Here is a 23,925-nt window from a genome sequence, read left to right as displayed (position 1 = left end):
TTTCACCTCGAGGCCGCAATAGCTACATTTACCCACCTTAAAATGTCGGTAAAATATTATTTACGCTCTCCGCCAGTCTAGTACCTACCGTACGCTTAATTATTTTTTTCAACATTAAACACCGTTTCTTCTTTCCGCCGGGTCAATTATATTATGCATTAAAATGTAAAGAAATTAAAAGAGAGCTAGCACTCTGCCCATTTATACTCTCCAACTACTTCCTACCCACCAGCCCGTTAAAAAACGACTTGAATAAGTTAATTATTAATTATTACATTTAAAGGTAAAACGCTCCGGGTCAACAAATCAAAGTGTATACTGTAACTGTATTATACTACCCAAACTGTAAACACGTTGTTTATAACACGTATTTAAACGAAACCCATTCGTTTCAATATTGATACTGATCACAAAAAACAAAACAAGTTATAATTGAAACAAATAATAACAATAATAATACCTGTAATAACGCATGTGTTGGTTTCAACAATTTTGCAGCCGGCGGGCGCACTGACGTAGAGCAGACAACACAATGAGGTAGGACCCTCATAAACACGATTTTTAATGTAGGGTGTATATATATTACACGTTTTATTCTACAAACACCGTGGCAAGCTGCAAACCTTGGCTTCCGCAGAACTGAAACGGATACATGCAACTCTGAAGATCTCTACCGACTTTTAATGAGCAATAAAACATCTTCAGATGCGGCTTACTTCATTATACAAGTACTATTTTAAGGCGCAGTGCATATTCGACACTAGTGACTTGTTAATATTAATTTATAAAATATTATCTAACTGTCTGCAGTGCTTTTGATATGATGTGGATGAGCAGGAAATAAAACGTATACTATTCAGATGGAAAAAAAATTAATTTAAAACAGTAAAAACTTCATATACATGTTTATATAATATAATTGAATGTTCGAAAAAATTACGTACACGTCATACACAACATATACACTGCACGATATATTATAATACGGCGGTATAATTATATAATATCAATATTTTAAAATAACAAGTGGCATATAATAATTAACATATAATATATATATATTAATTACAAATGCTATAGAACAAAAAGAAATATACAATCATAATTTACAAACTAGGTAGAGTGAAATTAAAAACAAATATAACCCTAAAATAAGAATAAAACGTCCTCGGGCTCCGTCACCACTTATATTTTCCGATACTACTTTCACTGCCACAGCAATATGTAAAGCAGCAGAGCGGCCCACAGTTTCATATGGTCACGCAATCACGTGAATGAGTTTGTGCAAACGATAAACATAACATTATAACAATATGATTATTATTTATCATATAAACGATGAATTCCGGACGCTCACTTGTACCGTTTTCAGAAGAAGTAAATATAAAATACAAAATAATAATAATAATGATAATAATAACAAAAGCAATATAATATATAATTATTATACGATCGCTATACATATGCCGCCGCCGTTTCTAATCCCGTGATATATATATACATATTATATACATCGTTTTACATGTCTTTGTTTTCATCACTACCGTTATCACACGTGTATCATATATCACAGATTATAGAGCGTTTATGTATTCATTATATTATATATAAATATATATAATATAATCTGCGCGGCATTGTAAAAACTGTATTACAATAATAGCAGGAGCAGTAGTAGCAATTGTTGTCATCGTCGTTATGGTAGAAGTGGTTATTGTTGTTGTAATAGGAGTATTATAGGTAAGTAAGATAGGTATATAAGGTATAGGTGGTAGGTAGTTTGGCAGCTCATCGCGGTTATAAAGCGCACTATTGCATTGCGACAGTGGGCGCCGCTGCCGTAACGTTTTCTGAACCAACACTTCCGGTTGCATCAGCCATCGTCGAAGGTGTCCGCGGAGGCGGCTGTGGAGACGTGTTTTGTTGGGTATTTGGAGGTGGAGTCGGCGGCGGCGGTGGTGGCTCGAAAGTCCTTACCCTGCGCCGGCGCAACAACACTGTCCGCAAACGGCCCAGGTTATTGAGTCCGTTCATCAGACTAAAATGCTGAACCGGTCTGATGGTTACCTCCACCGGACTTCTGCCTTCAGGCCGCAAGGAATCTCCGCCGGTTGGCTGGTGTTGGTGCTGATGCTGTTGCTGTTGCCGCTGGATGATCACCTGCTGCAGCTGAGCTTGCTGCAGCACATATGGCAGCTCATAGTGGTGATAAAAGTAAATCATGGAATGCTGTGGAAAAAAAATAAGAGGGAAATGTTTTACACTGTTATAAACTTCAAATTTGTACAGACACGGTGGTCTTTAATTATGCGACTCGTAAGTACATGGCATAAATATATAATTAAGTTATGTGCACTAGCGCTCAAAAAAGTAAAGAAGACCCTGAAAATACATTTTAATTTTCCGGTTGACCGTCCGTATGTATACGATTGGCAAGTACCGCAGTGGCTACACAATTACAACATAATATGCATGATAAGCACAGTGCACAGCCATTTCAACCATAGACATCAGCAATAGACAATTTTTTGTATATTTTTCAGAAAAGAATGAAAGAACGTACGAACACGTATCCGGGGGATCCAAGACACAACACCATAATATATATAATTACGAAGGGCATGCTCGTGACATTTCATATTATGCATTATTGAATCTATTATTAAAATATTTAATTTGAGCTCAACCACGGTCAGAGACAATGAGTAGTAGATAGAAATAATGTTTATTTTTGTTACAATAATATAGATGAAACAACTTATGGCATAATTGCGCACACAAAAAACACCCAGTGGCGAAGCGTCATAGGAGACAATGAGACAACGTCTCCCCACTTAAAAATTAAAACACGGGACAAATAATTATATTTTATAATATAATATTTATAAATTTTAACGTCTTTTTATTATAAATATAATGTATGTACTATGTTTTAATATTTATTAAAATCAGTTTTCCTTTGTACAGTTAAGTTATGATAGTCATTAGTCTTACAGAATTCTTAAAATAGATTAGATGCGCTCGATACGACCGTCTGTACGAATTGGCGATGCGGGTCATTCTAAATATCAATATGGTATTAAATCAAAGAAACGTTCCAATGCAACGTCTCATAATCTTTGACGCGCGGGTACAAGGGGAATTTGAATGGGAGTGGGATTTACCATGTATGTGATGAGACGCGTCTCATTCGTCTTGCCGTTCGTATTTCATCGATTATTGTCGTTCTGTCGCGTTGTCACGCCATCGTCAATAAAATTGCGATAGCCGATAGTTATACATAGGTACGTGTTTATTAATATTTTTTAATTTTAAATTATAAATTATGGCTGATGATTTAATTAATGCTATTTTGAACGATGGAATTAGTAATTATTCATACGAAAAAAAATTTGAACTAAAAAATAAAAAACCTTGTCCTTTATTAAATTTAACGACAACTGACGGAAAATCCATTCGAAAATTTCAATTTGTGTGGTATTCAAAATATAAGTGGCTTACTGGTAGTCAAGTTAGAAATAAATTATATTGTTATTATTGTCTATTATTAAGAGGAGAGAAAACCTGGAGCCAAGAAGGTGTATCAACAATTAAAAATTTTGAACGAAAAGCAAACAAGCATGCTATTTCTGAAAGGCATCTTGTTTGTCAAGAACAATTCAAGTTACTCGGGGAAAATATGATTTTTTTTCAATGTCTCCCCAACTAAAAACTCCAGCCTCGCTACTGAAAACACCAAAACTAAAATACTATTTAAAATTTCAAAATATAAATCACGTTATAGTTATATACCTATTCAAATCATATTGTTATGACTGACAAAAAATTCGCAATTTTATCTGTTTTTTTATAAACACGAAAATATCATGAGCGATTTAAATTTTCAACAAATAACAGAAATGCGTATATTGTTAAATTATTTTTTTGAGTTAAAAACGATCACATGTTTCTATTATAATAATTGATATAGTAGTCAATAAGATTTATGTTCTAAAAATATCTAAAAAAAAAATCATAATTGCATTTTATTTTCATGTAAATTGTATTCATTTAAAAGATTTTGTATTTAAATTAATCGCCTATAAAAACAAAGAAAAATTTTGACATTATCGTTAAGACTTATATAATATAAGATACAACAAATGTGAGATACAAATATTTCAAAAGTTAATATCATAAACTATTATTATACATTTAAAAATTATCTATGAGTAATATTTATGATTTAAGTAAAATTAGATAAAAATCTTGTTAAAGAATATCATAAAAATACGAATTATAACTTAATTTCTAACAGATATTTAAGAGAAATTAAAATTGTATTTAACATAACTTTTTCTGCAATAATGATATAATTTTTAGTAACATAATCAAACAAAACTAATATTTTAATCGTAGTATTTAATTACACTAAAAAATATAGCTACGAGCATAGATACTAGGTGCAACGTGACAGAAACATATAATTACAACGGCATAATTCCTATAATATAACACAATCATACAGGTTTAGATAATTCGTAACCCGTCCTAGGGTTCAAGTGAATATATTATTATTATTTTATTATTATAATATGCCATACGATAAACCAACGGCCCTAAAAAAAATATGCATTAAATACAATAATGACGAAAATAAACGAAAAAATGATTCGATCATAAAGTATATATGCACGCGGTGAAAAGCATGAGAGGTGTTGGACGGACAGACGGACCGTGCTCTTTGTTAAATTTATATGGAAATTTCACATCATCCCTTCGGGACGTCGACGCTCGGAATTCATTCTGTTTATGACACTATAAATAAATATATACATATACAAATATAGCTGTGTGCGACGGCGCATGTTCTCAAAAATTTCCATACACATAATAATATAGACCATTGGGTTTTTCGTCCGTTAATTACAATAACACAATACTGAACGCAAAAATTTCACATTTAAATTACATTAGAAAAAAAATCGAATTCAAACCCAAATAATATTATAAGGGAGCAATAATAATAATCGCAAAACGACCACGCTGGGTACTGAACCGTATTCGTAGATAGCAGACATCACTATATTAAATAGGTACTTGAACAGAAACAACTATAGCGATAACATATATACATATATATGTATCATATGAGTAATCAAACGTGAAATGGTGTTTGAACGCGCAACACCCCTCAAAATCATGTATATGTATTATGTATATACATATGATACATAAAGGAAATATACCTGTACTCAATATTTTTCGTTATGTATTTTCTGCTTATAGGGGAGGAAGAAAAAAACAGAAACTAACCAACTGACGAGAAGAAATCGAAAGAAATGTTTCAGACACAAATCAAATCCATTAATATAACTTGCGGAAAAGTTCACTTAAATAAAAGGGTGGAATTTTACTTTGCTACAAAACGTTTGGAAAATAGCAAAAAGAAATGTTTTTAATTTTTTTGAAATTGCTTACGGACTGATTAATTATTAAGACGCAACGTTTATATAGGTACAAAATATTATACTATACTATGAACGTACGACAAATATAATTTGCATACCTTATAATACTATAATATACATTTCTGCATTACCAGAGCGCGCATCAAGAAAAACGTGTCCACGAAGTTTTCGAAAGCATTATGCATTTTTAAAATTCTAGTCTGAATTCATAACACAGGTACGACATATATTTAAATTCTATCATAAGGACCGATAACGAAAAACAAAAACAGTTCTACAAAAGCATCATAATGGTGCGCACTAGCGCACTACGCGGTGTAAACAATAATCTATTGCATACTTTGTAATGGCCCCAATATATCATAACATAATATACTCCATCAGTCTTAATTATAATATTCTCATTAAAAACGCTTTAAATTAAATGTCTGAAACAGACGATGAAAACGCAAAAACCTTATCGGCTCACTATACACAATGTATACATAATATTTAGAAGTAGTGTCAATAGATCCTCCCTTCCAACATGCTTTCAAGTGTAGTAAACTAATAGTTAACTTATTTACTTATTGCGTATAAAGATTTTAAATGTCTTTTATAAATAAAATAAAAACATAATATTATGTATAGCGTACTGCATGAAATATTACATAAACCACCGAAGTACAATAACATGCATCTCCTATAAACAATAAAATGTAATTTTCCTTTAACAGTAAAATGCAGTATAGGCACAGAAAACACCGTCCAAAAACATAAACTATATTATAGAAAAATATTTGAATACTGAATTCACTAATACAAGCACTTTCTTTTAGATATTTTACAATTTAAATAAAAATATTTTTAGTTTCCAATTATTTTACCTAAAAAGTAAATTTAAATAAAATTGATCGATTTACAGTGTAAATGAGACAAAAAACAATCCATCGGAGTTTAATTAGAACAATGGACTATACACAATCTTAAAAAATGCACCCTTTTAAGTTTTATGATTTTATCTACACACAGATATCAATTCAAAATCGATAGACAATACTATGAAAATGTAAAATAAACAATGATTTACTACAATATATTATCCAAATCATCGTGAAATAATAATAATAAAAATTAAAGTAAAAAAAAATCCATTTCGTATTACCTGAATAAAGAACCACGAACAAATGAGAGCCAAATTGCTGTACTGACCATTGAACCGATAGTGGTAAGCGTAGAATGAAAAGTGGTACAGATAGAAAAACCTGGAACAGAAACATAATTGATTTACATATACAAATGTATAATATACTTAAGTATACACAATACTAGCACACATGTTTCTATAAATATTACGAAATACATAGTATATATAATTATATAGGATGTTTCGCTGTGTTTACACTACCTATTATCAGCCTCAATTTAAAAAAGTACCTATAGGTATACAAAATAATTTGAATATTATACTTAATGTTAACGGGTGATTCAACTTTTGAAATATTTACATAAATAAACTCAATAAAACAGGTTATCTAACCCAAAAATGGATATAAAAAACGCAAAAATAATTTTAATTGTTTTCATGTTAATTTCAGATAAGGCCGAAAATAAATTAAATAGAAAATAAGTTACATCATAAATGAAAACACCCTGTATATATAATATATCAAGCAGTTTTATTTATAGCTTTCGAGTTACACTTCTGTAAAAGACGACTGGCACACTTACGCACACGCGCACATACTAGATGGACAGAGTGAGTGAAAGTGGGGGAAAAAGTGCAATTCTGGTATATTCATTACAGTTCTTGGCAGGCGGTCAATGGAATCCCCGTAGTGTCGCTTCGTATTCCTCGTCCTGCAATGGACCCTTTTTCTTCCTTCCTCCTTTTTTTCGTACCTCATGTCAAACTGTGATGCACTCGTGTTCGAGACAACTTTCTCGTGTAATTCCTTTACCAATATCCCTCCCCGCACCGGTTACTAGAATATCATCCCCCAATCTGACACCCCCCTGATATGGACCCCCCGCAGTAGGGTATATATTATACGACGACAACAATAATAACAGCTTTTATATTATATAGGTACTCACTTTAGCCAATGCCTTTTCGTGATTGGACAATGGCTGCATATGGTGTCGTATTGATCAGCTACCCAGACGATCAATATGATGTAAAACGCTGTGGTTGTGTCATTGAAAAATTCCGACATTATGGCCTCCATACCTGTCAATAATTTGAATAATATTTACTATAATAATGGTAAATAAATAAGAACATAGATCGTCATCGAAAATTAAAACCCCTTTTATACACCACAACCCCCACACTATTGTCGACATTATTATTATTGCCGCACACACACTGCAGTACACGGCACAACGTTATCGTGTTGACAAAGTCCTTAATTGTTAATGCATAAAATTATGTTTCCGGGGGACGAACGTCGCGACGTCAGTGAACTCCGATGACGCATAAGCCGTTTGACAGGGTTTTAAATGTTTTATTAATAATATTTGGGTGCGACGAAAAATCACAAAAACGGATTATTAATATTATTATTATTATCATCACTATCGTAATTTATTTTACTCACCAACCAAAGCCAGTATGACAGTCAAAAGTGGCGCCGCTGGAAAAGAGAGCGAACCGTGAAAATCTAATAACTGTAGCAAATCCACTGAAAAAATATATAACAATAAGTTAGTAAATTTAAAAAAAAAATTAAGTTATTATTATTATTTATTTATTTGTTTTTCACCATAATAATAATAATAATATAAATTACCTATGAAAACAAATATCTGATGATGCGAGTACCTCAAGAGCATTGAAATCGATACAGTCTGAAAACAAAAAAATAACATAAACCGTTTAATTTCAATAAACGTATATTTACATATAACTTATATATGTAACAAGTCACTAACAGTATCAAAAATATAATTTAGCTAAAACGACAGTTGATAATTAGAAAACATAAGATTATGCAGGGCTCTAGAAACTTTAAATATTCAAAAATTACGTAGTTCTTGGTTATTAAAAAATAATTAAATAAACAATGAAAGAAAACAAAATTGAAAAAACCTTTTTTGTTATTCTTATTTATATTAAATGGATTATTTAAAGTGTTTTTCTTTGTTTTAAATATGATTTTATAATCAATACCAAAATCTAGCAAATGTATATTATTTTTTGTCCATCAACAAATACTAATACACCATTGAAAAAAAAACAGTTGCAAAAAAATTGAATTAAAAAATAAAGTAATACATATCATAAAGTAATCAACTTTAATACCTAATTTAAAAATAAAAAAATAGTTCACCAATTTGTTTAAAACAAAAACTAAAAATTATAAATAATATGACACCAAGAAGAAATGTACAAAACTAAAAGAATATGAAACCTACTCAACGTTACTAAATATTTAATTGCACATAATATTCCAAATATCTTTAATAACCAAAATATGATATTGATTTAAAAAAAAATAAAACAAAATGACAAAAAAATTCAAAAACAATGCATTAAATGCACAACCCCGATAATTAAATACTTTTATGCTAATATAATTATAAATTAATAACAAATAATAATTATACAATGTACATTGTATATCACATAATAATGTTATGCATTTACGATTTAACAAATATTTCTCTAATTTCATTGCCACGTACCAGTAGTACAATTCTATAATTATACACCTGTTCATGTACTCTGTCAAACAATAATGCACCGTTAACAAAATAGGTAGGCAAGTATGAACCACTCAGCCATAAATAAGGTGATGAATAAGAGACTGTAATGGGCGTATAAAATATAAATTCAATAATATATCGTTATATCCGAATAGTGATTGTGTGCAGTAAGCCAATGCAACTAAATATATTTCATGATGTTTCATGTTTTTATAATATACTATCATATAGCTATCAAAGTAATTTATTTTACTTTTAATATTACGGTATAAGTTAAAGCAATTTTTTTCAAAAATATAACATTTATTATATTATCATTTATAATTATTCAATTATTATAATATTATTGTTATTAATTTTTATTTTAATAATACCTTACCTACTGTAAATACGGAAAAATAACGTGAAAAGATCTATAGAATAAATAGATATCTAAATTCATCTATCTAACCTTGAAAATATCTTCGCCTAAAGTAAGGTAAAAAATATATAAAAAAAAAGTCCTCACTAATAATATTTTTGAGTTATAATAAAATAATTAACATCATAATTCATCGTTAAAATACGTAATTTTCTCCAAATTTCAAGTACAAACATATAAAAAATAATTGTGTTCGAATATTTTTTTTTTTAGATTCTTTATATCTAATATGAAATACTTATAAGAAACATTGAATTACATTTTCATACCTTAGCCATAAAAATTAAGAATTGTATACATTTTTGTGATACAAAATGCTTGTAGTTAGTAGATTTTCATGATTTTCATGATTTTTTAATAACTTAAACATCAAATACATATAAAAAAAAATTGCAACTTAAAAATGTTCAATCTTTTTTTAATTTATAAATTAATAATTAATTTGAAACCATGTGTTAAATTTTCAAGTATTTTTACCTATTCATATGATTTTTATCAACATTTATAAAAAAAAAATATCAACAATTTCAATCGCCTATTAACTTTTAAAAGAATCAAAACATTTTGAAAATTATATGTAAAATTATTTCACAAATTTTATATTAAATTACGTGTATGAAAATTATCTATCATAATCATTCAAGAAAAATTTCTAGTTTCCACGGTTATTTTTTTCGAGACACAAAATATGTAAACTGCTATTTTGAAGATATAAAAAAATGTTGGGTATTTAAAAAAAAAAGTGCCTAATTAAAAATAATAATAAAAAATAGGTAATGAATGACAACAAAGAATTCAATACGTAAAGCTGTTAATAGATTAATCAATGAGTTGTACCTTATTTAAAAATATACGTTAGATTATATACTCTAAAATAAAATTATAACTTTGTCGACTTTACATAATTTATAATTTAAATTTTTTTCCAAGTATTACACGTATTTTAATTTATTTCCTCTATAATTTTAAAGTTATTTATTTCCTCTATAATTTTAAAGTTATTTTTTTATTTTTTTTTAAGTTTACTTTTTCTACTATTTATGAACTATTTAAAATTTTTATGAATAAGTTATTATTTCAGTTGTATTTTTTAATTGAACCATATGTATTATGTACCAACATTTATTAAATAGTTATATCGTGATTATTTATAATTATTGTAGTTTTATTGATTTATATAATACATAACGCTTTAAGCTATGCGTGTAAATTGAATAAAATTGTATGAGATATTGCAATTATTTCATTTTGAATAGATCATTCGACAAATATGATTTAATAAATAATACGCATACAAATATATTACCTATATTTATGGTATTATACACACGTAATTAAACAAATCGAATTGATTTACAATTGAAATGAATTACTTGCTCTGCGCCAATAGATAGTTTGAAATGATTTAAAAGAACTGCATTTTCATACCAAATACGTTTTTTTAAATTCAACGAAAAGGGAAAAATTCGGCTTTAGTAATTGGCAACAGGAGGAAGAAAATATATGGGCATTCATTTCTCGGGGGAATAAAACATCGTATCTAATTTCACGCACTCCTTTCTTATTGGTTTTCTTAATCATTATGTCGCTACTACCAAGCAATCTCACTATATGACTTCAGGCGGTAATTTGATCGAAGACGTATTATGTTGAAAAATAATATACGCGAATACTACTACGCGAACAACTTAATTTAAGAATACAAATATTGTTATTATTATTTATACTTATTAGTTATTACAGAATATTAAATTTTAAAACAAATTTCGTTTCCCCGCTGTTACCTAAACATACTATATGAAACATACAAATGTAGGTATACTTAATAAAAAATTAAAAAATCAAATTTCATATAATTTAAAAAACATAAATTATTTAAAAAAAAAAAAGAAATTTATTTTTATAAAACAGAAAACGACGTTACCGAACCTGAATTTTGAGTTTACATCAAACATGTAAAAATTGAAATAAATTTTACATTATTTAAAAATATTAGTTTAAATAAATAAAATAATAAGGATAAATTTATTTTGAAAAATAAAAAAAAAGGAGAAAATCAGACAACTAATCAACTGTACTTGGAGTGTACCACGTCATTAAGTCACAATAATACTATAATATATGTGTTCAATTTGAAATCATACACAAAAAACAAAAAAAAACAATTCTGAACAAAAACAATCTGTCAGCCTATATTAATAAAATATATTTATATTGCTACTACAGTAATTTGTTTATTATTAGCAATAGAGTAAGTTGAATTAAATTTTGTCAAAATGTTGCATTTATTATAATATTCATTATCATACTATAAAAACTTGTATCATAAATTATTGTTTTAAAGTTCTGAGTATACTGGGATACCATTACTGAGGAACTTCTCCATTTACAGCTATAGACTCTTTCTATAATAATATCACATTTACATAGTTTACATTATGTTTATTTTATACAAATTGTAAATTTTCATATTTTTATTAAAAAAGAAAATTTCTGTATCAACAAAAACTTACTGTAACATTTTGGAAATAGAACAAATGAATAGATTTTTTTGGTGTAAATAAGCAATAACTAACAATTAATCTAAATATTTTGAAAATTTAAATATTTAAATAAAACTATATAATACTATACATGTAAAACTCTTAAGTTCGCACTATTAATATTTTTGAATTATAACAGAATAACTAAAAACATTATTATTTATTAATATATGTAATTTCATCTAAATTTAAAATCACTTTAAATATCTATAAAGAAAATTATGTTTATATATTTGTTCAGGTATTTTTTTTCAATTATGATGAACCTTATGTTTTATATTCAAACTATAGTAATAAAAATTGAACCTTTTATAAATGTATGTATAACTAAATAATACATTTTTGAGGTTTTGAAAAATTGTATTTTATCCAAACTAGAACTTTAGTCACTTTTAAAAAATAATTGTACCTATGTACTACCTAATAGCTAGAATTTTTTATTAATATTTCATTAAGCTTTTTGCTCAACCCTAAACATTTGTATCAATACTTTAAAAATAAAGAAATAAAAAATTTCAATTTCAATAATTAATTTAAATTAAATCTAAATATTTTGAAAATTTCACAGAGTAAAGAAAATGATAATTTAAAATGGAATATGTTAAGTTTCTAAGATTAATAAATTTTTAATTAAAACAAAAAGAAAAAAAATGTTTAATGGTAAATCATTTTAATGAATATCCTATTTTGTCAAAATTAAAACTTCAGACACTTATTACACCATACTTAAAGAGCTGTATTTATTATTCCAGCAACAACTACTAAAGAAGAACCTTGTATTATACTTCAAACTTTTTAATTTAGTGAGTGAACATTTTTTTATCAATATTTGTCATTTATAAAAAGAAAATCAAAAATGTCTATTATTTAAAATAAATAGTACAAAAAGACTCAAAATTATTTATAGAAAATGTCAATATTAATATTTGGTTAAATAATTTTTGAAACTACAATGGTACTATTCACTTAAGAATAAATTATAACCAATTTTTAGTAAACGTTTTTTGTTATCCTAATTATTTTGAAAAATATATATTATAAAAATATTTTATTTATGAATCACAATTAGATCCAATTTGTTAGCATAAACTACAATTGAGTTGAATATTGTAGCAATTTGAATTTGAATTCACTTTAAGGTGATAAGTGATAACAAAAAAAAAATTGTAAAACCAATTAAAACACTTTCATTTAAAGCTCTACTCAGAATATAAAATATACTCCACGGCCAACATTCTATGCTTCTTCAAAGAACCACAAATACATGTTCTCACTTAATTAACTTCAGTTTAAACAAAAAAATATTAGCTTGAAGTTATATTTGCTATTAGATCCTCCCCCCCCCCTATAGTGATTATCACCAACAATACTCTTCAATTTATAGGGATATTTCTAATACACATATATCCTTTTTTGTAAGGTACTACTCAAAATATTAGTTATATTGATTAGACTACACATAATACACAACAATATTATACTTACAAACACAACCATTATAAAGAATGATGCAATATACGACGTTCTAGCCATCCAAATACTCACAAACCTATAATGTTCTCCAGTAATGACATTTCTGAAATATATAAACAAAAATTATTATCTACATAAAGGCAATAAATTAAAATTATTCATAATAAATTGTGTTTACCTCAGAAATCCTTTGTTTTGTTCATTCTCGGCTAATGATTTAACAGAGGACATCAGTAAATCGTCATAGCCAAGGAAATACTCCAAGAAAAACTGACCCACTGAATCACCAAAACACTTGTTCCGGGTAGGCTCTAGAGCTACTAGCATTACTGGAATTCCTAATCGAGTTCTGGCATTGGGCGACAGACGCAAAAACCCATACTCCAAAGAATATTCAACAATGTAATTCTCATAAAATGCTCCTAAAAAATTAGTCAAAAAAAAATTGTATGCATTTTCATTTCCATTCAAATGCATTCCACAACTCATAAAATATGGATACCTTCATTGTCATTAATCGTAGGTAATGTGGCACTTGTGGACTGGAGTAATGAACTTCTATCGATTCCCAGTACACCTTTAATAGAACTATTTGGATACTAAAAAAGATTAATATTTAATTTTAGTTTTAAATGTATAAAGGAAGATTCAAAGGAATAGTGCAAGTACTTTGGTAGAACGAAATTCTGCTGAGTCTTCTATTAGTGAAAAATTTGAGTTACTGGTGGTATGGCGATTCATCTTACTGGTACTTTTAAACATTTCTTTCTTGTCATCTATATAAAACAACAAAAAATCAATGAAAAATATAGTAAATTTAGATGCTAAATAAATAAAAAAATGTTATCATTATGTAAATTGTTCAAAAATTTATAAAACTATTAGAATAATAAGAACTCTTAAAAGTTACAACTTAAAATAATACTTCATGTTTTTATACTCGTAAAAAATTTGACATTAAAAACAATTTCATCATAATTCTCTACATAAAATTTCTCCCCGAGCATACTTTATAGAAAATAAATTAAAATAAAAGATTATTATTTATTGACAAAATTATAATTATACTATGGACAATGCTATTAAAAATATCTAGACAATCTATTACTAAATAAATTATTCAAGACAAATATTACTCAAGTATATCACTATTAATAAATTACATACAATTTTTAATATGATATTAGATAATCAAAAATGTAAGTAAAATAATAATAAATTATTTTAAAGAAATAATGTTTTATGTGTATATGTGCTAAAATGTATTTCAAAATACTTTTTGTTAAAACAAGTATACCCTTCATATTAAATTAATACAGTTATATAAACAAAGCATTTATTAAAAAAATAATAATATTAACTATAAAAAAATTGAAAATAAATTGTAATATAAGATGATGGCTTTTACATTTATTTACATTGTGTATAATTCCAAGATCTAAGTCATAGACATATTTGATACACAATCATAATTACAGATAAATTGAATAATTTTTAGACCCGTATAATATCACAATACCTTTTAATAAAAAAGAATAATATTTTATGTCTAAATTAAATAAAACAATAAAAATAATAGGAATATATCTATGAATAAATAATAAAAATAATATATTTATAAATTAACTAAAATAATATAAAATAACCAAAATTGGGTTTGCTACTAATTTTTGTAAAACAGATATGATTTGAATTTTATGATTTTCAAACACATCATACCATTTAAGACATGAATCTCATAATAAACAATCGGGAACCATAATATGTTTTTAATTTAATAACTATCTGAATAGCAGTCTACGCTTCATTTGTAAAAATGGCTCCTTCATGGAAAATGTTAAAATGCTAATATAGTATGAATGAGCCATGAGGAATTAATATTTATATTTATATGTGCATAACCATATGTAAATCTAACATATCTACGACCAAAGTCAGGGAATCTAAAACATATTAGATTTAGATATGGTTATGCACATTATGTTTAAACCTAATTGTATCATTTACCAATTTTAATACTAAAATGTATTTATAAACATAAAAAGAAAGAAATAATATTATTAAATGTATTTAAAGATACTGTGGTATTATTATATGGGTCTAATATTTATCTAACACTTATCCCACAGAATGGGTCGTATATCTAACAAGTTCATAACCTAGGTTGTGAATATAAATAGTATATACTGTATTAATTTAACCATAAACAACAAAAATACTTAACTATTTTTCCATGACACCAACAAAATTTTGTACTATGTAATAAAAATGTAAATTTTATATTTACTTAGAATAAATTTTACCTTCAACACTTATATAATTTTTAAATGATATGAAGTTGAATAAGTTAGGTTTTGGGGTACTAGTCTCTGGAAATTTATTTTCAACTAATTCTTCTGTTGATGGTTCAATATCAACCTCTCTTTTGTTCCTAAAAAAGAATATTTAGTGAGAATATAATTGTTAAATGCTTTAAATTTTACTTAATATTAGTATTATTCAATCAATTTTAATTCAAGTCTAATTTTCATTTTTTCATTTTTTTTTTTTTCTATTTTGTGGTCGAAACTTAAATTTAATAATTTATAATATCAATCTAATACAAAACAAAAAATACTTATTGATATTATAGTTTTTTACATGCATTTTTACTTTGTTGAATGACACATTTATTAAAAAACAAATAAATCAAATAGATTAATCAAAATATTTAATGTAATTTATAAGATATAGAAGTTTGTAACTGAAATAGGTACTAAGATTATACAAAAAGGAAAAAATTAATTTTTTTTAATACAAATTAAATATTTTACCTATATTTTTTTTATTAAATTAATAAAAATAATTATTTTATGTAATAATAAAACGTATACAACAATAAATTTCAGTAATAATAATTATGATAATTGAGATTTATCTAGATATTCACACTTCTAAATGGGATTTGAGGATTGTAATTCTATAAGAAAATAAAACTGAAATAATTTTATGTCAGCATATATTGAAAATTTCGTTTTAACAGCTTAAAAATAACATTATTAAAATAGAGGATTGAATAAAAGAAAAGGCATTTTAAAAATGTATTAAAAAATGCAAATTTCTCATAATTTAAAATAATTATTTGATACATTATATTAATTATTTCAACTATATTTAAAAATACAAAAAATTCAGAAATTAAGTTTATAAATATTTTTAAAATAAATTATATTAACAATATAGTCAACTTATAAAGCAGCACTATAAACAACATAAAAATAAATTGTCTTGTAAATGAAATGTTTATTGATTTTGTTCAACGTTATATCAAATATAATATTATGATATTTAAAAATTAATACATTTTATATTTTGAGAAAATTTTTAGAAACACAATATGCTCTTAATATAATTTATAGTTTAATAAACTATAAATTTTAAAAATAATTATTTGGTTAATTGTTTTAATTTATTACTTTGAGATATGTTTTAAAAACTTGAATACCAATATAATTGTTTTCAATTAATAAATTTTTAAAAAATTTTCTTTCAATAGGTATTAAATAAATTAATTGCATGTTTAGAACAATAATACAAATTCTATAATTAATAATAATTGGGTAGGTACTTACTCAGGATTATTAGTTTTAGTTAAGCGGTTCAACAATGACGAATTCTCATCACTTGTGTCTATACGTTTTAGTTTATATTCACGTTCATAAGACTTTTCTACTGTAAACAATTCATTTATCATGCCTGTTTGTTCTGCATAGTTACGTTGATAACTTCGAATAATCTCCACTCGTAATATACCATCTCTAGGCCAAATGTCTTTTACATGGTCTAAACAGTTGGCTGGCATTCGTGAAAAGTTCATATGCACATACACAAGAACAAAAAATGATAAAACAGCCTAAAATCAAAAAACACAAAAATTAAAACATTTGTAAACTTTGACATTCAATTTAGTACAAAAGTTTACCTTTAATAAAAATACAAATTCTATAAGCCTTCTCAAAGATCTTGGGAATATTCTTGCATACCCTAAGGTGGCCTTGTAGAACAGTGCATAGAACAGACGATCTCTTACATTGAACGCTTGGTTATTATTATTGTTATTGTTATTGTTATTAACTCCCGTTGTTCTCATATCCAAAGCGTTTGGTGGCACAACCACCAGTTCTTCATGATCGTGACCGTTATTAGACATGATGAAGTCGTCCCTTTAGCTCGGCAACAGACAAAACGTTAGCAAAAAATGTTGAATGCTAAACTGCATCGTCACCTAATGGACAATGAAAACCAATAAAATCTATACAGAAATATTGAGTATTAACCTACGTTCCAATTGTAAGCCAACTGAAGCGACTAAACAAAATTGTAACACAATAGAAACGTGGGCAAAAGTGTTCAAAAAAACATCGCATAAATTGTTACAGACAAGCAAATTTTTAAAAACCTTCACACCCAAAATAGTACTACTGGGTAACCTGACGAGTGAAGGAGTGGTGTACTCATGTTGAGACGTCGACCCCGACAGTCATTTTGATCGCGATCACAAATTACGATCTGTGAATCACTGATCACAATTACTAACATACATAAATACTCACATATATCGACCGACGTATGGGCCGAACGCGACAGCAATCGGCGATATTGATATGATACACCTATAGGTGTGCTCTAGACTATAGGGCTTACGGCAAACGAGCGAGCGGTGGCGCGTCACTCAGGAAATTGGAATTATTTTACCAGGATCTGCGATCAATCGAATCGACAGATGATAAACAGGAAACACAAATACACAACGACAATTGAACGACGAACAGGTTTAACTTGAAAATGCATAGTCGCGCTGGTAGTCGTCAGCTGCAGCTGTGCGAGTACTATATCGTTTTATCATTTTTCCTTGTGACAATAATATTATAATGATAAATAAATTATTCTACAATAATAATCATTTTGGGGTTCAAAATGATAGCACGCGCGACGTGTCGACTCATTATAAAAGTGATCGAGATCTCCGGAATATTATTATTATTGTGAATGCGATACTGCGATAGGTATCTGCATTAATTATAGCAGATATTATTTTATTACTGCGATTTAGTGAAATATTTACGTAATTAATCTTAGCAGGTAGTATCCGAGATCCGTAGACCGTAATCGACACATTTATTCTAACGTTGCCCAACATGAACTACGTTCGCCGATGCTGATAACACAACGGTACAACAATATCATGTCGTTTACATACAGTATAATATTATTATTATTATTATATTTACTTGCTAAATTGCTACTTGCTATACCTTACTCGTAGTCGTCTCTTATCTCTTTTATTTTAACACCCCAAATCCCTCCAATCATCGCAGTTGATGATGACGGTCAACGAGGCGCACCGCAACTTTGCGCAAACTTTCGTTCGTAACTGACCACTAGCTTCGATCCGCATTCAATGGCGTGTGATTTGTGGGTGCCTGAGGTCCACAGACGACCAATTATAATAGGAAGAAAATAAAGCCCTCGCCCTACACCGAAACGAACCAGTTCTAAGACCTTTTCAAAACATTGAACACAGGACCCATTTTTAAATATTTTAAAAACTCAAAGTCCTAGACCATAACCGATACTTTAAGTGTGCCTTCGACATTTTTCAATCCAACTTTGAACATTTTGATTTTTTTTTTTTCTTGTTGTAAAACGTACTATTGGAACGCGTTATTTAACGTTTATTTCATTATTTCAATCTGGTTAAAATCAATTAACCAGAATCGAAATTTCGATTTTAAAAACCGTAACTGTAGACTGTAGTAAAACCCATCCAGAACCAACATTATTTAATGTTCGGAGATTTAAACCGAAACAAAAAAAAATGTAATGGTTCCGGTTACTGTAATTTTTAATTTATCGTTATACATTGGTGTTTCTAAAACCTAAGACCTCTCAAATCAAGTTCTAAATATGTGTAGATAGGTAGTAAGTATTATACAGTGGGTTCACGCTAAGAGATACCACTAAATATTTCAATTGAATGACCTTGTATAGAAACGGAGTTTTCGAGGAATGAAAAGGAGTACCAAAATACACATTTGCAAACTAATTTAAAATTGTTTACCCTTTGGTAAGTACATGCGCAATCAATTTAATTTTTTTTTAAACGACAACACCATTTTTTTTTTCTTATTGCAGATTCCAGTAAAGTATTTTGTTTTGTAATATTTTTTGTATAATGCGATTTTTATATATAAACAAGACACAAATGAACACTTATTTGTTTTCGTAATTTACTCTCATTTTCACCATTTATTTACGCAGTTAAGAAAATCAACCCATTACGCATTACCTGATGATTATTATTATTATTATATCAAATGAAAAATAAATAGGTACTCGACTACTAAATACCATTATTCAAAATTATTTAAGAGATAGTTTGATATACTAACACTGTATTATTTTTATTTTTATTTTAATTATAATACAAAGTTTTAAGCATGGACAATGATGTAATTTTCAACAATGTAACCTAATCTTACAAATACAAATATATAACACAATAGGTAACTATAATCTGTTCTGAATTTTAGATACGTGAGAACATTTTTTATATTTTATGTAGGTACCATATCTTTTATTTCATGACCTTTTACTAATTGAAATTGATCATTGGTAATTAATACGTTGACGCAGATCACCGTCTCTTGAATAATACTTTAAATTAGTTTGTAGAAAAAGAACAATGTACTTAACTAAATTAAAATAATATTTAATGAGATAAATACCTACAATAATTTTTATTTTGACGATTATCGAAGATGTGTAGCGTTTAGCTGTGTGTAAGGATACTAATAAGGGACATGCCCGCTCATACCTCCAACAGTTTTTCAGACATTCAATTTCAGTCCCAATGAATTACACTACTACGGTGCGTCCTGTTATTATATTTTTGTTAATTTTAGATTCATGCTTTTTATACATTTTATAGTGATGTAAGTATTAGAAAAATAATTGTTGATGGTGTGGGGGAAATTTTCAAGCATTTTTAACATTTTTTTGATAAATTTGTCAGCTTTACAAACTTTTAATTCATACTGTTGATTACAGTAGTGTAATGCATATTATGTATTGTATATTTAACTCAGTATAATTACAAAAATGTACTACAATTAATAGGATTTAATTTTTCTATGTATACGCTCGAGATTAATATGTCAACACTAAGCAATAAAACATAAACGTAAGTTATTAGATATCAAATAGGTAAGGGTAATTTTTAAATAAACATATTTTTTAAGTTTAAACGTATAGGCATATAGCGATATAAATTGTGAAGGTATAACTTTTGATCAAATCTAAAATAATAAAAAATAAATCGAAAATTATAGTTTTTATTCAGATTTTGTTATGTAATATGTATTAAGTAATATAATTTTATTATATTTGCGTAATTACAGTTTAAGAGATTTATTATTTTAAACCATCTCTTTTGTTTGGGAAATGAAACTTAATATACACGAAACTGCACGTCTGCACTTACCTTAAATACCCAGGGGCGAATTTAAGGCACTGCGAACTATGTAGCCGCATAGGGCGGTTTTTTATACGCAGTAAAATTGTATTTAATATTTATTTTATTCTTGTACCTACTTATAGAAAAATACTAAATTTTTTTCTTAAATTTTTCAATTTCAAAATAAATAATTAATATTAAAACTACTTATATAACCAAATAATTATTTAATAAATTTATTATTTTTTCTTGTATAATAAGAATAAAGAGAAAATACTATATTTAAATCAAAACGTTTTTTATTGAACTTTAGTTAAATGAAAATAATAATTGCATAATACATAGAAAATGTTATCATGTAAGGACATTTTGCTGTACAGAGGTGATTATTTTTTAAATAAAGGCGGTAAATTGCTTTTTTTGGCATAGGGGTGGCAAATTGTTATATCCGCCCTTATAAGTACCTAGGACATACTTACTTTTAATCAATCATACCATTTTTATACGATGTGTTGACAATTAAATGCACATTTTTGATTCCAATAACGGCTCAGTAGTGCTAAAAACATAATTTTCAAGTACCTATAATTCATAACAACAGACCATGTTATCTGTTAACATAGTCAAGACTGCCACAGATTGGACGAGAAATTTGATTTAAAATTGAATGTTATTGATTTATAATATAACCAAGGTAGGTATAAAAAACAAATTTCAAGGATTAGCTGCAATTTATATAAATACCGTTTGTTAGCCGTGTGTATATCTATCTATTCAACTTTGAACATTTACAGGTTGTGTATTAATTTGTCTTTACAAGATAGGTTACCAAATGTGACATAAATACATAATATTGTTTCAATAATTTTTAAGTAGTCGAAGCATTTAAAATAAGAAAAAAATAGAATCAGAGTACCTACTTAGCTATTTATAAATAGTAGATAGTAAAGAGTATTTATAACTTTATAAGTAAACGTATACACATTTAAGTATTTCTTAAAAATATTTATCATTTAAATATTTAATTATATTTACTGGTAAAGTGGATACGAGGTGCCTATACCTATGTCGCATTTGCATATTGTAATTTATTATTAGATTGGATTCATAATAGTCATAAATCATAATACATTACACAATACACATACATTTATAAATATTCAGTTAGTAATTTTAAGAAAATAGATCAAATTAAATAGTTCAACCTTTCGTTAAGAATAACATTAGATCATGATTGTATTTTTTAAATTACAATGAGTTTTAAAAATAATGTTGCTTATGCCGGATTACAAAAAAAAAAAATAATGAGTTTCATAGTTCAATCAAATTTAATAAACCAATTACAGACCACTAAATCATGCTTAAAGGACCATTATTAGAGCTCACTATTGATTAATTAAATGTATAATGTTTAATGATTGTTTATGCAATCCGGCAATAGTGTAATAAATTATTATTTATGAGTTATTCATAATATATTATAGTACTTATGTAAACAAATGATGTCTTTACTTACCATAGTACATTAATCAAATATAAAAAATGATGCGTCTTACAAATTTCAGGATTTTAAATAATCTCTAGCCAAAAAATAGGTATTTTTATATAAATAAACAATATAATTTATTATTTTGGAAAAATTATTAGCTGATGGGAGAATTTTTTACTGGCCCTTATTGGTTAAAATATAAGTAGCTATAGATACTGCTAAATAAATGTGCACTGGTTTATGCATTCGGTTTTAAGTATTTATTATATTGTATGTAATGTAGTTAAACTGAAAATATAATATAAAACTGGTTTGATGCAAATATTAATTATTTACAGAATGATAACTAAGGGAATACATTATACATTTATACGTACCAGCTCTAATTATTATGAGACCTTGAATATTAGAATTTATAAACATAATAACATGTCATATACCTATATATTCTTATACAGCATATAAATTTAAAAATGAAAAGTTGGTTTATAAAAAATAATATTTTCAAAAACAAAACATAAATTGTATTATAATATAGTTTAATACAGGGGTCGGCTACCTTATTAACCACGCGGGCCATATTTTTTTTCAATTGTTCATCAAGGGCCACATTAAAAAAAAAATTACATACTATTATATAATACTTATATTTGTATTGCTATTATATTTGATTATTTTACATAGAAATATGAGAGTAAAAAAACACAAATGCTACTAGAAAAATTGCATTTAAGAAAAAATTTAATTGAATAAAAAATTGTAAAATTGTAAATTAATACGATTTCTGTGCCTGCAATTTATTAGTTAAATTTTCAATATCAGCTTATTGCAGACTTGTTATTGAGACTCGTAATACAACTCGTAAATGTTCATCACCAAGGCGTGAAAAGTGCTTATTTTTTGTGTACTTCACAATTGAAAATGTCTGCTCACATAATATATGTACTTGCAAACGCCGCTATAAGCTTTTGTGCAAATTATCTGATTCCAGGGAAGGTAGATATTGGAAAACAATTATAAAATTGAGGAAAACTAGTTGCTTTCCTAAAAGTATTTTTAAGAACCTCGTAATTTTGAAGTTCAATGACTTCCATTTGTAAATTATTCTTGACATTATTTATGTCCACTTGAAAAGGATTCTGGAATAATTTAATTTTTTTATCGTATTTATAAAAATCATCAAACCTTGTTGAAAATTCGTTTTGCAATTGTTCAATAATATTGAGAAATAAAAACTGACTATATAACTATATAGAATAAACACTAACTATTAACAGTTAGATTAGATTTTATTTATGAAGGAAAAAGAATTATATAATTAGTTTAATATCCACTACCTATTATTTATATGACGTATAGGTATGGTT

The 23,925-nt window shown here is 27.0% G+C and overlaps 1 protein-coding gene across 1 annotated transcript; it reads right to left on the bottom strand.

The window, feature by feature from the left end:
• Positions 1 to 855: 855 nt before the first annotated feature.
• Positions 856 to 18,653, bottom strand: LOC112599668 (membralin). Its single transcript, XM_025346672.1, has 13 exons — positions 18,167 to 18,653; positions 17,536 to 17,838; positions 17,186 to 17,466; positions 15,878 to 16,005; positions 14,244 to 14,350; positions 14,077 to 14,173; positions 13,753 to 13,996; positions 13,587 to 13,677; positions 8,222 to 8,279; positions 8,030 to 8,113; positions 7,527 to 7,659; positions 6,595 to 6,694; positions 856 to 2,229 (listed from the first exon to the last, which is right to left on the bottom strand). Exons 2-13 carry the CDS (start codon positions 17,761 to 17,763, stop codon positions 1,810 to 1,812), a joined length of 1,971 nt encoding a protein of 656 aa, XP_025202457.1. The 5' UTR covers positions 17,764 to 17,838; positions 18,167 to 18,653; the 3' UTR covers positions 856 to 1,809.
• Positions 18,654 to 23,925: the final 5,272 nt, after the last annotated feature.

The sequence above is a fragment of the Melanaphis sacchari genome, unplaced genomic scaffold (assembly GCF_002803265.2).
Source record: "Melanaphis sacchari strain LSU unplaced genomic scaffold, SCAv2.0 Contig54_pilon_pilon, whole genome shotgun sequence".
Classification (NCBI taxonomy): Eukaryota; Metazoa; Arthropoda; class Insecta; order Hemiptera; family Aphididae; genus Melanaphis; species Melanaphis sacchari.
This window is presented reverse-complemented; position numbering and strand designations above follow the sequence as displayed.

What these genes read in the sequence shown, in the direction of transcription:
- LOC112599668 (XM_025346672.1), bottom strand. Translation starts at nt 17,763, where the DNA reads ATGTCTAATAACGGTCACGATCATGAAGAACTGGTGGTTGTGCCACCA. An exon ending in TCAGATATTTGTTTTCATAG is followed by an intron (nt 8,114 to 8,221) that starts GTAATTTATATT and finishes ATATTTTTTCAG; the next exon opens with TGGATTTGCTACAGTTATTA. An exon ending in GTTCGTGGTTCTTTATTCAG is followed by an intron (nt 2,230 to 6,594) that starts GTAATACGAAAT and finishes TTTTTTCCACAG; the next exon opens with CATTCCATGATTTACTTTTA.